Source organism: Podarcis cretensis (assembly GCF_951804945.1).
Source record: "Podarcis cretensis genome assembly, chromosome: 18".
In the NCBI taxonomy this organism is placed as follows: domain Eukaryota; kingdom Metazoa; phylum Chordata; class Lepidosauria; order Squamata; family Lacertidae; genus Podarcis; species Podarcis cretensis.
The window spans coordinates 8,337,983-8,353,720 of NC_137188.1; the positions used below are offsets into that span (position 1 = coordinate 8,337,983).

The window sequence follows — 15,738 nt, forward strand, 5'->3', positions numbered from 1 at the left end:
TAAAGGTAAAGGGACCCCTGACCATTAGGTCCAGTTGTGACCAACTCTGGAGTTGCGGCGCTCATCTTGCTTTACTGGCCGAGGGAGCCGGCGTACAGCTTCCGGGTCATGTGGCCAGCAGGACTAAGCCGCTTCTGCCGAACCAGAGCAGCGCACGGAAATGCCATTTACCTTCCCGCCGGAGCGGTACCTATTTATCTACTTGCGCTTTGACGTGCTTTCGAACTGCTAGGTGGGCAGGAGCAGGGACTGAGCAACGGGAGCTCACCCCGTCATTGCGGGGATTCGAACCACCGACATTCTGATCGGCAAGTCCTAGGCTCTGTGGTTTAACCCACAGCGCCACCCACGTCCCATGACCTAATGTGTAGCATGCTATAAATTTCATATCTGTGATCCATAATTTCTCCCGAGCTGCCTTTTCAATATTATGACCTATACCGTGGTGTAGTGGTTAAGAGCGGTAGTCTCGTAATCTAGGGAACCGGGTTCGCTTCCCTGCTCCTCCACATGCAGCTGCTGGGTGACCTTGGGCCAGTCACACTTCCCTGAAGTCTCTCAGCCTCACTCACCTCATAGAGTGTTTGTTGTGGGGGAGGAAGGGAAAGGAGATTGTTGGCTACTTTGAGACTCCTTAAGGTGAGTATCAAGTCCAAACTCCTCCTCCTCCTCCTCCTCCACCACGTATCATTGCTGAATGAATGAATGAATCTTTATGTGCGTCAGCCATCGGTCATAGCAATAAAACAACAATACGATATACAAAGAATAGAAATAAAAAGTCAATTATATAAATTTTAGGGTTTTGAATCAATAGTCAAATAGTGGGTGTTATTCTGATTTCCCCAGCTAAAAACCTTGCCAACTTTGCTTTCGCCTTCTCATCTTGATCTGCCAAGAGAAAGGACGCTTGGGCAGTGGTTGGGCGACCCGGAATGGGGTGATAATCTCATTCCTCAAGTCTTTATAAAGAGTGCAAGCCAGAAGGGTATGCGCCACCGATTCGGGACTGCCATCTCCACAGGGACAGAAACGTTTTTCGTGTGGAATCTGTTGGAATCGTCCCTCAAGTCCAGCCAAGGGCAAGACATTCAATCTTGCAAGAGTAAAAGCATGTCTATATTTTAGAATTGCTAGGTTATGCAGATAGGGTGGTCTCAGCGGCCGCTCCCAGTCACCAGTCTTCCCTGCAAGAAGCGAAGTTACAGGGAACCAGGCAAAGGGCCTTCTCGGTGGTGGCGCCCACCCTGCGGAACGCCCTCCCATCAGATGTCAAAGAAATAAACAACTATCTGATGTTTAGAAGACATCTGAAGGCAGCCCTGTTTAGGGAAGTTTTTAATGACTGATGTTTTAATGTATTTTAAATCTTTTGTTGGAAGCCACCAGCCAGATGGGCGGGGTATAAATAAATTATTATAATTATCATTACCATTACCATTACCATTATTATTATTATAGTATGGCAGCTACTGTTGCATTTGCAAAGTAAAGGAAGGATTGAACTCTGATTAATAAGAATACACACAGAGGCTTGAACCAGCAAGACTCTGGGAAGGGTGCATATAATTGTGTCTCTCTGTGCTTGTCCGTGTCTGCAGCCCCCTGGCCCAGGCCGTTTTTTATTCACAAAAGAACTTTTTACAGAGTGTTCGTAAGAACCAATCAGATTTCTTCTGAGCATTTCCACAAACCCACGTGGGGAGAAGATTAGATCAAAAGAAATTCTTTTAACTACAAAGACTACTACTCTGAGCATGTACAGTGGTGCCTCGCAAGACGAAAAGAATCCGTTCCGCGAGTCTCTTCGTCTAGCGGTTTTTTCGTCTTGCGAAGCAAGCCCATTGACGGCTTAGCAGATTAGCGCTATTAGCGGTTTAGCGGCTTTTATCGGCTTAGCGGATAAGCGGCTTAGCGGGGGGGGAAGGGGGGAAAAACCCGCAGGAACTCGCAAGACATTTTCGTCTTGCGAAGCAAGCCCATAGGGAAATTCGTCTTGCGAAGCACCTCCAAAACGGAAAACTCTTTCGTCTAGCGAGTTTTCCGTCTTGCGAGGCGTTCGTCTTGCGGGGCACCACTGTATACATAATCTGAGAGTAAATAAAAGAGGACTAGAGAAACTCCAGAGATCACAAACAGGAGTAAACAAGAGAGCATGGAAGGATGGCAAGGAGGTAGGCATCTTTATCACCTTCCTGTGAAACTATTTCCAGGCCCTAAGATTAATATTCATCAGAGAAACTTCCCATAGTCTTTAGATGACCCAGGACGCCTGCCTGTCTGTCAAAGTGTGTACGTGACTCGTGAAGAAGAGGGGAATGGGCAGTAGAGGCAAAAGGGCATGAATGTAGAATCTTATGGGATTTAATCAGAAATTATTACCTGCAAAACTCAAGAGCTTCACAAACTTGTGAAACTCCTGATAAGATGAGGGGGCCTTTTCTTCTTCTTTCTTCCCCCCATTCAGACTTAAAACTGGAGGCTCACAACGTTCGAGGGAAGAAGACAGGTATAACTTTTTAAAGAAGTTTGTATGGTTAAACCTGCACTGTTGAGAAGCACACCCACACCCCAGTTGTTGTTGTTGTTGTTGTTGTTGTTGTTGTGCCTCTTTATCGACAGGAGTTTGAAGCCCTGCTGTAAAAGGCTGTAACTGTTTTTAATATAGAATCATAGAATAGAGTTGGAAAGGAGACCCTGAAAATCATCAACCCCCTGCAATTCTGGACTGTGCAGTTGTCGATCGAACCTGCAACGATCAAATTCTTCTGATTATTTCACAACTTGCTGGTTGCTGCCCTGGTCTAGTCTGGGAGGGCACAAGAGACAAACTCAACAATTGAAATAAATACTGATTTTAAAGAAGAAAATGTTTGCAGGATATTGGTTTGGTCCCCCCCCCCACCACCACCACCAGCGATCATTTTAGCGATTTCCTCCCTGACGGCCAAATCCCAGCTACGTCTGGGAATTTCTGAACATTTGGCAACCCTTACTGAAAAACTCAGTGTCAAAATGTGAGGGTGCAAATCGGATTTGAAGTGAGAGCAGCAGGGGGGAGTGAAATCTTCGTTTTTCCTGTGAGGTTAGGTGAAGGTATAGAGTAACTCTAATATGCAGCAGAAATTGAAATTTTGAGGGAAGCATGGAAGGAGGGAGGGGAATGATGGATTGATAAATCTGAAATGTTGTTCAAAAAAACCCATAAAAAATAAATGAAACAGTAATAATATATTGGGAGCGGTTGATCTCCCATCATAGAATTGTAGCATTGGTAAAAGGTAAAGGGACCCCTGACCGTTAAGTCCAATCACGGACGACTCTGGGGTTGCGGAGCTCATCTCACTTTACTGGCCGAGGAAGCCGGCGTTTGTCCACAGACAGTTTTTCCGGGTCCTGTGGCCAGCATGACAAAGCCACTTCTGGCAAACCAGAGCAGCGCATGGAAACGCCGTTTACCTTCCCGCCAGAGTGGTACCTATTTATCTACTTGCACTTTGACGTGCTTTCGAACGGCTAGGTTGGCAGGAGCAGGGACCGAGCAACGGGAGCTCACCCCGTCACTGCGGGGATTCGAACCGCCGACCTTCTGATCGGCAAGCCCTAGGCTCTGTGGGGCATCTTAAGTCCAGCTACCTGCAATGCTGGAATATTTTTACCCGATGTGGGGCTCGAATCCAAGACCCTGAGATCAAAAGTTTCAACCGGCGCGACACAACCACGCAAGCAGAACGAATTGCTGACACTCACTGAGAGAGTTCTAGCCATGGACCGAACGTAGGTTCTTTTCTGTAAATTGCTGTCTGTCTAATTTCCTTAGGTCCGACGAGCTCCCTCTGAATTTCCGCCTGGCCAGGAGCTTTGTCTTCAAGAAAGTGCGTAAACAGTTGGGCTTGGACCGCTGCACCAAATGCTACACAGGAGCCGCTCCTATCACAAGAGACACCCTGGAATATTTCCTGAGCCTCGACATTTGTATATATGAGCTATACGGCATGAGTGAGAGCTCAGGGCCTCACACGGCTTCGTTCCCGAGTTCATACAAACTGGGAAGGTAGGGGCGTAATTTGTATTTATTTGGGGGAGGGGGGGATCCTGCAACTTCTGCACTGTGTTGTCCGGTCCGTCTCGTGTTCTGTGGATTTAAAAACGACAAGCCCCCCCCCTCCAATTGCTTTTAAATCGTGCCTGTTCTCTGCCCCGTACCAAAACCGTTTTTCAGAATTCGGAGAAGCCCGTAATCCGACCGACCCCTGTGTTCGGATCTGCGTGCAAACCCAGAATAATTGAACTAAGTCTTGTTTGCTTTAAAATAAGGACCGTCAGAACAATATCTTCCCCCACCACTGCTTATGAAAGCATGCGTACTCAACTTTTTGGCCTTGAAAGGACAGACGGACACACACATTTTGGGCAGCGTCTCAAAAACTTTAAAGGCAATAAAATAAACTTGCAAACTATAAGAAACAGGAGTTTGAGAAAACCAACCAAAACATAAATTGGGAGGCTTAGTGTAAGCCGCACCCCTAAATAATCCTTGCACATTTGAAATTTTTAGAAATGTAATTTGGAAATGTATGTAATATTGAGCAGCAAATAATAAGGGTGGTTAGTGAAACATCAAGGCAGTGGGGCAGGAAGTCGGCTTTTAAATTTGTATTAGATGTGACTCGATTTGATGTTACTTCGTTTTGTAAAGATGGAAGGGGATAGAAATCGATTGGGGAAGAGGGGGAAGCCCCATCATATCAGACAGAGCATGCGAGCTGTTTTCCTTTCGGGAAAGGGGGAAGTCGCTTGGTTTTGACTGCTCACAAGCCGCTTTTCCTGCATTTACCCAGTTCTGGCAAAGAGATCACGGGCTGCAGAACGATGCTCTCCAAGCCGGACTCTGAAGGCGTCGGCGAAATTTGCTTCGCTGGGCGCCATGTCTTTATGGGTTACCTGAACATGGAAGACAAGACCAAAGAGGCCATTGATGATGAGGGCTGGCTCCATTCGGGGGACCTTGGCAAGCACGACGCAGACGGGTTCCTCTACATCACGGGAAGAATCAAAGGTAAACCTTCTCATAGTCCTCGGAAGAACCAGAATCCTTTTTTTTTTTTTTTTTTTTAATTTGCATTTTAGTTATTTGTTAACATTCTTATACAGTGGTGCCTCGCAAGACGAAAAGAATCCATTCCGCGAGTCTCTTCGTCTTGCGGTTTTTTCGTCTTGCGAAACAACCCTATTAGCGGCTAAGCGGCTATTAGCAGCGGCTTAGGAAAAGGGGGGGGGGGAGCGAAAAAAAATTGCAAGACATTTTCGTCTTGCGAAGCAAGCCCATAGGGAAATTCGTCCTGCGAAGCGCCTCGAAAAACGGAAAACCCTTTCGTCTAGCGGGTTTTTCGTCTTGCGAGGCATTCGTCTTGCGGGGCACCACTGTATTACATCGGTAAACATCATATTACATTTCAGGACTTACTATAATATAATTTCCAACATGTATACAAAAAGTGCTGTATTTTTCGCTCTATAAGACGCACCTAGTTTTAGAGGAGGACAACAAGGGGGAAAAATATTCTCTCCCTCTCTGCTCAGTGCCCCTCCAGCGAAGCGGGAAGAGAAATAGAAGGGGCTCCGTTTCTACTCCCGCTTCGCTGAAGGGGCGCTGCGCAGAGACGGAAAGCTGTGCAGCGCCTCTCCCGCGAAGCGAAGCCAGGGGAGCAAGAGGGATTGATCTCTCTTGCTCGCCTGGCTTCAGGAATTGGACACCGTATTCCAGGTGTGGTCTGACCAAGGGAGAACAGAGTGGTACAGTGGTACCTCAGGTTACATACGCTTCAGGTTACAGACTCTGCTAACCCAGAAATAGTACCTTGGGTTAAGAACTTTGCTTCAGGATGAGAACAGAAATTGCGCGGCGGCAACAGGAGGCCCCATTAGCTAAAATGGTGCTTCAGGTGAAGAACAGTTTCAGGTTAAGAACGGACCTCCGGAACGAATTACAGTGGTACCTCGGGTTAAGTACTTAATTCCTAGCAATTAGTAATAATAATACATTTATATTGTTATGATTAAATATTTTTTATTAGGTTTTAAAATACATAACGCAGAGTAAGTTATTGTTGGAAGTAAGCAGATATAATTACGCTTCCCTCAGCCAGTAAACAAACACACACACACAGAACTACTATAACAAATAAACGAAATTAATTGAAAACAACCTAAATCCCACCCACAAACTAAAGACCTTTTGGTTCTAAGTACAGTGGTACCTTGGGGACGCGGGTGGCGCTGTGGGTAAAACCTCAGTGCCTAGGACTTGCCGATTGTATGGTCGGTGGTTCGAATCCCCGCGGCGGGGTGAGCTCCCGTCTTTTGGTCCCAGCTCCTGCCCACCTAGCAGTTCGAAAGCACCCCTAAGTGCAAGTAGATAAATAGGTACCGCTTCATAGCGGGAAGGTAAACGGCGTTTCCGTGTGCGGCTCTGGCTCGTCAGAGCAGCTTCGTCTCGCTGGCCACGTGACCCGGAAGTGTCTCCGGACAGCGCTGGCTCCCAGCCACTTAAGTGAGATGGGCGCACAACCCTAGAGTCGGGCACGACTGGCCCGTACGGGCAGGGGTACCTTTACCTTTACCTTTACAGTGGTACCTTGGGTTAAGAACTTAATGCGTTCCAGAGGTCCGTTCTTAACCTGAAACTGTTCTTAACCTGAAGCACCACTTTAGCTAATGGGGCCTCCTGCTGCCGCCGGAGCACGATTTCTGTTCTCATCCTGAAGCAAAGTTCTGAACCCGAGGTATTTCTGGGTTAGCGGTAACCTGAAGCATCTGTAACCTGAAGCATATGTGTCAGGGGTTCAGGAGCAGAGGCACAGGGAAGAGAGGAGATGGAGAGCGAAGGGGAAGAATCCGAGGGGAGCGTAGGAGAAGAGGACAGTGGACCGAGGGATTCCATGAGCCTCTCCAGCGAATCGGAAGATTCACAGAAGGGGGCGCCAGTGGCCAGGGGTAGGGGGTTCCCAAGGGGAACGTCCCAGGAGCAAGGGGGCAGCAGGGACTCCCAGAGCAGTAGTTGGAAATCAGGACCAGCTTCCCCACCAGAGCAGAGTGGGGGGGAAGAGTCCCAAGGATCGGGGCCAGTGCATTCCCCACCAGGGAGAGAAGATAAGGCAGGGCTGACCACACCTCCATCGGAGAGTCAGACAACGGAGGGGAGGTCAGATCCGGCCAGTGTCCCGGAAGAGGGAAGCAGTGACAGAAGTAGTGTAACGGTTAGGAGAAAGGTCACTGGGTTGGCGCGAGAGGCAAGTTCAAATGTACAGGAGTGCGGGACAGCAGAGAATGAGGATTGGGAACCGGGTCCTAAAGCCCGCCGGAGGGAGGGGAAGGAGCTAAGCGACTCAGCGTCGGAAGAGTCCAGAAAGGGCAATGCCCCAGCGGGCAGGAGGACCCAGAGGAGGAGAGAGCAGCGTAAAAGGTGGAGCAGGGCTAGGATCTTAAACTGGTGTCATAGGGGAGGAGACTCAGATGGGACTTCGCCGATCTAGGGTTTAAGACGTAGGGCTGCACGCTGTGGCTTTGAAATGGAAACTGAACCTCAATAAAGACTTTTGTACATAACTACAGCCTAGCGTTGGTCCTCTGTGAGCTGGGACCTAGAGGCAGCTCTGACAGTATGTAACCTGAGGTACCACTGTAAGTACTTAACCCGAGGTACCACTGTACTATGAAATGTAGCTCAGGTGTGTTTAGGTTCCTGATGGCTTATGCTGTGTCGTCTCCTTTCAGAGCTAATCATCACAGCCGGTGGCGAAAACATTCCTCCAGTCCCTATTGAGGACGCCATCAAAGAGGCTGTCCCCATCCTCAGCAACGTCATGTTGATAGGGGACAAGGCCAAATTCCTTGCGATGCTCATGACTCTGAAGGTAAATCCTGCTATTTCCTGTCTCCTGCCCCAATCTTTTTTTAAAAAATAATTTTTATTGATTTTAACATATACCGTATTTTTCGCTCTATAACACGCACCAGACCATAACACACACCTAGTTTTTAGAGGAGGAAAACAAGAAAATATTCTAAACGAAATAGTGGATATATGCTTTTTGTGGTTCAATCTGTGGCCACAGACGTGTGATCTGACAGTGAGTTTGGAGTAGCCCAATGCAAAAATCCTGAGGATCCATGTGGATCCATGCTTTGTAACCACGGAGGAGGGAAGGAAGGGGAACCATGGATCCTCTGCTCACGACCGCAGCAGATCCCCCCCGCCACCCGCAGGCATTCGCTCCATAACACGCACAGACATTTCCCCTTACTTTCTAGGAGGAAAAAAGTGAGTGTTATGGTGCAAAAAGTACGGTAAATTATAAAATGTACCACAAAACTTATCACTTATACAATCTTTTTAGACTTCCATCAGCACCTCTGATGATCCACCGTTTTAACCACTTCTTATGCATTTCTTAACTTTATATTGCCTTTACATCTCTTAACAAATCATCCTTCCCCTTCTCCATTTTTGCAATACTTCCAATAATACTCCTCACAAAACGTCTTGCAAACCTACAAACGTCATCTGATTTTCACAAATACTTTTCAAATAGTCCGTAAATTTACTCCAGTCTTCCGTGAATTTCTGGTCCTGCCGGTTTCGAATCCTTCCTGTTAGTTTATCTAGTTCTGCATAGTCCATTAACTTCATCCTCCATTCTTCAATCGTCGGTGTCTCCTTCCCCAATCTTGGCATGAGTTTCCGTGTCAGGGCAGTGATTGGGAGCAGGGCAGCCACAAAGCTTGTTATAAGAAAAAACTGCTCCCTTTCCGCAGTAGTGTCCAAACTTTTTTCAAAGAGGGCCAGATCTGATGAAGTGAAGGGTCGGGAAGGCTGACCAAAGTTGACCTTTTTTTTAGGATTGAAGTTATTGAGGTGTTTTTTTAGGATTTTAACCCAGGAAATAAACTTTGAAGGTGACCCGGAAACTGCAATTAATCCAGAATGTGGCAGCTAGACTGGTGACTGGGAGTGGCCGCTGGGACCACATAACACCGGTTCTGAGAGATCTGCATTGGCTCCCAGTACGTTTCCGAGCACAATTCAAAGTGTTGATCTTTAAAGCCCTAAACAGCCTCAGTCCTGTATACCTGAAGGAGCGTCTCCACCCCCATCGTTCTGCCCGGACGCTGAGATCCAGCGCCGAGGGCCTTCTGGCGGTTCCCTCCCTGCGAGAAGTGAGGTTACAGGGAACCAGACAGAGGGCCTTCTCGGTGGTGGCGCCCGCCCTGTGGAACACCGTCCCTTCAGATGTGAAGGAAATAAGCAGCTATCCTATCTTTAAAAGACATCTGAAGGCAGCCCTGTTCAGGGAAGTTTTTAATATTTAACACTGTACTGTTTAATACTTGATTGGGAGCCGCCTAGAGTGGGTGGGGAAACTCAGCCAGATGGGGAGGGTATAAATAATAAATTATTATTATTATTATAAGGGCCAGATTAAACTGACCGGTGGGCCGGATTAGGCGCCCGAAACTGACTTCAGACATGTCTGCCTTACGGGGTATTCCGGAGCCCGTATAGAGTCTGCAAGTGGATTCCCTATCAGTAGGAGGAAATAACAGAGGCCAACCAGAGAATATTGAGAAGCAAAGCGGCTAGTAAGCCTGATCTTTATTCAAGGAACTGTTGCAACAGGGTCCCCACTCACCACACGCAGGAGGGAGGAGAACCCCGAACAATGGTGCGCAAGCCCTTATATAGACTCTTGAAATTGCTCACCCTGTAGCCCAAGACCACCCCCCCCAAAAAAACCCACACACATCATACATACATCACAGAAGGGGGCGGTCTACAGCAGAAATCCGGTCTGCCAGGATACCTGATAATGGTCACTGATGGCATTACCTGGGCAGCCTGGCCATTTTTTATTTTTTTTTAGCTCCTGAGTCCAGGTCACAGGCTCACCCTATCCATACACAAATACGCCTTTAAGACAGGATTTGCAAGCAAAAAGGCAATGGGAAGACATTCCCCGTTTGCCTCCCTTTCTGCAAAGGAATATTTGACGCCACTGGGAGAGTTGAAATGGCTTCAGGATGGCTCTCCTGTACTATTTCAGACACATGGTTCATATATTTAGATATGTGTGTGCATTTATGAATAGTCCATATTTGAGACCTTAAAATTCTTATAGCAAGCTGTTCGTGAAGTTGACTCTTTATTCAGCACAGCACAGACAGAGAGAGCACAGCAACTCTTTCCTGTAGATCTTGCTTCCCGCCTCCCCAAGGCAGTTGTGTCAGGAGTTCAGCCTACACTCGAGTAGGACCCTGACAGAGACACATGCCCGACTGGCATGTTCTCTCCCTCCTGGTCGATCGTTTGGGAGGTTCATAAGCTTTCTTCTGCCCGAACATCACAGCGACCGATGCCAACCGACACCGGCACACTTAGGGATCCGCAGAGTTTGCGTAACAGACCTCAGCAACTCAGCATTTTGGCTAATCTACTTTATTCACATATAAACACACACGGAGCACTGCAACATGGCTCCCCCTCTCTCTAGCATCACCACAAAGAGAAAAAGAACAAAGGACAAGAGTCCCACTTCACGGAACACAGGAACACAAACATCCTGTCTCCGTCACTTCCCACTCTGTGTAGTCAAAACATACACCGTCATGTGATAGACAAGAATCCCATGACTGCAATCGTAGAGCAGGAATCTTAACAAGTTGCAGGGACTGTGTCTTCCCACAACTGGCTGTGCTTCTCCTGGGTCCTTCCCAAGCGATCTGAGATTCTGCCAGCGTGTCTGTCTGTACTACACCCTCTTCACACCTCTTCTGGTTCTGGGAGACTAGCAGGGAAGGGAGCAGGAGGGGGAGACCGCCTGGCTCCTTTGCCAGCCTGGCTTTCATCTCTTGTCTCCTGGCTCCCCTTTCCTCCAGCCTGATTTCTGCACTGCTCTCTGCCACAGACTCTCCTTTCTCCCAAAGCCCTGTCACTCTTTCCTCCTCCTCATTCTTCTCCCTTGTCTTCTCCCTCTGAGATGGGGCGAATGTGGCCCTAACTTCTTCAGTCCAGTAATTCAATAGAGCTTGGGTTGGAAAGATGTGTGGAAGGATCTTGGTCCGTGTTGCGGCCTCCTGTGTTGGCTGACGCTCCCGTGCCACTCCTTATGCATTCTCCCGTTCCAGTGCATGGTGAACCTAGAAACCGGAGAGCCGGAAGACGCACTGACGCCTCAAGTCATCGAGTTCTGCCATAAACTGGGCAGCAAGGCCACCAAAGTATCCGACATTGTGAACAGCAAAGACCCGGCTGTGTACAGCGCCATTCAGAAAGGGGTCACGTCCGTCAACGAACGAGCCACTTCGAACGCTCAGAAAATCCAAAAGTGGATGCTTCTAGACAAGGATTTCTCCATCGCAGGCGGAGAACTGGGTGAGTGGGTGAAGCTGGTATCCTTTTCCTTCAGTAGTCGTGTTTTTATTGAACTTTAAAATCTTACCATACGTATTCCAGATTCCAAATTCGTTATACAGTGGTGCCCCGCAAGACGAACGCCTCGCAAGACGGAAAACCCGCTAGACGAAAGGGTTTTCCATTTTGGAGGTGCTTCGCAAAACGAATTTCCCTATGGGCTTGCTTCGCAAGATGAAAATGTCTTGCGAGTTCCTGCGGGGTTTTTTCCCTTTTCCCCCCTTTTCCTAAGCCCTAAGCCGCTTATCAGCTGATCCTCTGATAAGCCGCTTATCAGCTGATCCACTAAAAGCCGCTAATAGCGCTAATCCGCTAAGCTGTCAATGGGCTTGCTTCGCAAGACGAAAAAACCGCTAGACGAAGAGCCTCACGGAACGGATTAATTTCGTCTTACAAGGCACCACTGTATGTTTCTCTTTAAACTTAAGAACAGCACTCCAGGCTGTTCTTACTTCCCATCCCTGATGCAGGTGGCCCTGTGGTCTAAACCACCGAGCTTCTTGGTCTTGCCAATCAGAAGGTTGGCGGTTCGAATCCCCGCAACGGAGTGAGCTCCCGTTGCTCTGTTCCAGCTCCTGCCAACCTAGCACAGGAGTAGGCAAACTAAGGCCTGGGGGCCGGATCCGGTCCAGTAGTCTTCTAAATCCAGCCTGCAGACGGTCTGGGAATCTGCGTGTTTTTACATGAGTAGAATGTCTCCTTTAATTTAAAATGCACCTCTGGGTTATTTGTAGGGCCTGCCTGATGTTTTTACATGAGTAGAAAGTGTGCTTTTATTGAAAATGCATCTTTGGGTTATTTGTGGGCCATAGGAATTTGTTCATTCCCCCCCCCCCAAAAAAAAATAGTCCAGCCCCCCACAAGGTCTGAGGGACAGTGGACAGGCCCCCTGCTGAAAAAGTTTGCTGACCCCTGAGTAGTTCAAAAGCACACCAGTGCAAGTAGATAAATAGGTACTGCTGTGGCAGGAAGGTAAACGGCATTTCCATGCACTCTGGTTTCCGTCATGATGTCCCGTTGCGCCAGAAGCGGTTTAGTCCTGCTGGACACATGACCCGGAAAGCTGTCTGCGGACAAACGCCGGCTTCCTTGGCCTGCAAGCGAAATGAGCGCCGCAACCCCAAAGTCACCTTTGACTGGACTTAACTGTCCAGGGGTCCTTTACCTTTATTACTTTTTACCTCCCATCCCATTTACATCCTGCCTTCTTATAAACATTTCCCCTAAGAAATATCCCTCTTATTTCATATGTTATCACTATTTCAACTCCTGCTCACGATTTCATCTGATTATGGTGTTTTTTCAGATATTCCAAAAGGGGCTTTCATTCTTCCATGCGTAGTCCGTCGTGTTGGTTTCTTATTTATTCTCTGTAGTTTTCGCTTTAAAATCCATTCTTCTTTTGTTGGTGTTTTCTCTTCTTTCCAGTTCTGCACATGGCTGCTGCTGTTGCATGCGTAAATAAATTTTTAGTTGCCATTTTGCTTTGCGAGGGGCTGGATTGGATAACCCTTAGGGGTCCCTTCCAGCGCCGTGATACTATGAAAAAACCATACAGAAGGTTAAAAATTCTGCAATGGGTAAATGAAGGAATGGTCCGCCAAGACGCATTGGCAAAATTTCCAAGTAGTTTTTTGGGTGGAGGGGGGTTGGCAGCCTCTGGTCTGCACTGAGTAGCAGCCACTGCCCAGGGTTTTAAAACGGGACCCTCAGGATCATCCAGTCCAACCCCCAGAAATATACAAGCTTGTCCCTTCCGGGGATCGAACCTGCAACCTTGGCCTTAAAAAAGGTAGAGGGACCCCTGACCGTTAGGTCCAGTCGCGGACGACTCTGGGGTTGCGGCGCTCATCTCGCTTTAATGGCCGAGGGAGCCAGCGTACAGCTTCCGGGTCATGTGGCCAGCAGGACTAAGCCGCTTCTGGCGAACCAGAGCAGCGCACGGAAACGCCGTTTACCTTCCCGCCGGAGCGGTACCTATTTATCTACTTGCAGTTTGACGTGCTTTTGAGCTGCTCGGTTGGCAGGAGCAGGGACCGAGCAACGGGAGCTCACCCCATCATTGCGGGGATTCGAACCGCCGACCTTCTGATCGGCAAGTCCTAGGCTCTGTGGTTTAACCCACAGTGCCATCCGTGTCCCTTTGCAACCTTGGCCTTATCAGCAACAATTTGAACCACCTGAGCTATCCAGGGAGCTCCTTGGAGACGGTGCCAGGAATCAAACCTGGACTTCGTTCAGAGAAGCTTCGTGTTTTCTCCAGCCTTCCTGGACATATCCTAACACTCTTTCTCTTGTTTCCAGGCCCCACGATGAAACTAAAGAGGCCCGTGGTCGCCAAGATGTACAAACAGCAAATAGAACAGCTTTACGCGGACTAAACGAGCACCTAACGATCGCCGGAGGACTGCATACCCACCCGGCCTGCCTCTATCCAATCTTCGCTGCACGGACCGTCTTCATATGGAAAGAGAAGCGCCACCGTCTCTCGCTCCTCTTTCCTCTACCCTTATTGAGAAGCGAGGTTTCAATAAAGGCAGCTCTCCAAATTCGGCTTGGTTTCTCTCCTCGCCAGTTGCTCCCTGTCCCACCCACCCCTTCGAAAGCCAAGTATTTCGGCTGCAAAACACCAGTGGCTTTTGCTGCTTTTCTGTCTCTCTCCCCCCCCCCCCCCGGGCTTGGTTTTGGAACCCCATTTTGGCACAGGGCTCCAGCCTGCTCTTGTGGCTTTGCACCCGGGCAATGTCCCTCGCCTTTTCTGCCACCTCTGTGTCTTTCACAACCCACCCTCACCCTTTCTTGAAATTGAATGTACAGAAAGTGTGGTTTTTGTCCCCTAACTGTGCCTTGCAGGGAGGGGGGGGGGAAACCCTGCGGTTTAGGCGTGTAAATAATGGCAGCATCGCCTGTCCCCACGGTCTAAACAGAATTCTATTCTAGCAAGCGGCTGGCGGGAGTTGCAGTGAAACCATCTCCCCACTGAACCGACTTCCTTTCTTCGTTGGTGAAAAGTGGCACAACTTTATAGTTGTGTGAGCTTTCCCCCACCCTCTCCCACAGAGACCCACGACCCACCGAGAAACAACCACAGATGTCTTTCACGTGTGGATAAAAGGAAATCCGGTGCACTCACTAAGATACTTATTATTATTATTATTATTTTATTTATACTTTGGAGTCTGTTCACTTGGTGAGGCTCGGCTGTAGCGTCCGTTTGCGTGGAGCCTTTTTCGCAGAAACACAGGCAGCAGCGACTCTTACGAATGTTTCCCCTGTCCTCCTGGCAACCAGATTTTAGCGGTTCCTCCTGTGCCACCGAGGGAAAGTTCGAAGATGGTGGGACGTTGGAAAATCCTTGTCTGTGAACATGCTTTTTGCCCTCTGGGGGAAATGAGCACATGGGACTCCCTGGCATGCAAGAACGGACTATAAAACTCTTATCTGAAAGTTGTGCCCATTCAATCATGCCACAAGCGTTGCAAGGCTGGGAGAACATAGCTTTCTGGGGCTGGTTCCTGTTATTTTAGTTTTCCTCCCCTCTCCTTTTTGCCTGTACCTTGCTACCTTGACTACAGATGTAAGACCTACCCACAGCAAAATAATTCTGGGAGATAATTTGCTCCCCAATGCCTCTTGTTTATGCTGAAGCTGTTAAACCTTGTCATGGAGAGACACAATATGTTCTGGTGTGCTGCAGAGTTGAGAAATAGCCTATGGGGGTATTGTTGTAGGGTGTTTGGGTTTTGTTTTGTTTTTTTAGAGAGAGAGAGAGTTGTGCCCGTGCAGGGATAGAGGGAGGTATTTAGGGGTAAAGCGAGGATGTCCAAAGAAAATACTTCCGGAATGTAAATGGCACTGGGTATTTGGTGTTGTGGTTAAATCATGTTTGCAATTGAATGTATTGGGGTTAAAATATCGGGGCAGGAGAGGGTCCTTTTGTACCCCCTCAAAAAAAGACAATGTTTGCTATGAGCCAAGGTTTATGTACACCTCTCCTGCCCTGTTGGAATGAGTGTTTAATAAAATTTCCGAATATCTCAAGTCTTGGCCTTTGTTTTCCCCCTTTCATTCTCCTCCTAAATAATACTGCTCCTTAGTATTTCTTCTCCGTTTTTAAAGGATACTGCTTCTTTGTAGGCAAACACCTTGGACTTAAGTTGTCAGGGCCTTTTTTTAAAAAAATGAAACGTTTGCTGCATTGTGGGTATGGAGAGTTTTAATTGGCTATTTAAATAGCTTCACTTCCCTTAAGCCGACCAGAGAACTTC

At 48.1% G+C, this 15,738-nt stretch overlaps 1 protein-coding gene across 3 annotated transcripts in view; it reads left to right on the forward strand.

The window, feature by feature from the left end:
• Positions 1-15,511, forward strand: part of ACSBG2 (acyl-CoA synthetase bubblegum family member 2) — a 37,276-nt gene extending 21,765 nt beyond the window's left edge. For 2 of the 3 annotated variants that reach the window (XM_079960570.1, XM_079960572.1), the window contains exons 10-15: positions 2,468-2,509; positions 3,821-4,054; positions 4,842-5,059; positions 7,777-7,916; positions 11,185-11,431; positions 13,775-15,511. In XM_079960570.1, coding sequence (XP_079816696.1) covers positions 2,468-2,509; positions 3,821-4,054; positions 4,842-5,059; positions 7,777-7,916; positions 11,185-11,431; positions 13,775-13,851 — 958 coding nt within the window. In that variant the 3' untranslated portion in view covers positions 13,852-15,511. The remainder of the gene's footprint in view (positions 1-2,467; positions 2,510-3,820; positions 4,055-4,841; positions 5,060-7,776; positions 7,917-11,184; positions 11,432-13,774) is intronic. The other variant, XM_079960571.1, reaches the window with a different exon arrangement.
• The last annotated feature ends 227 nt before the right edge of the window (positions 15,512-15,738 follow it).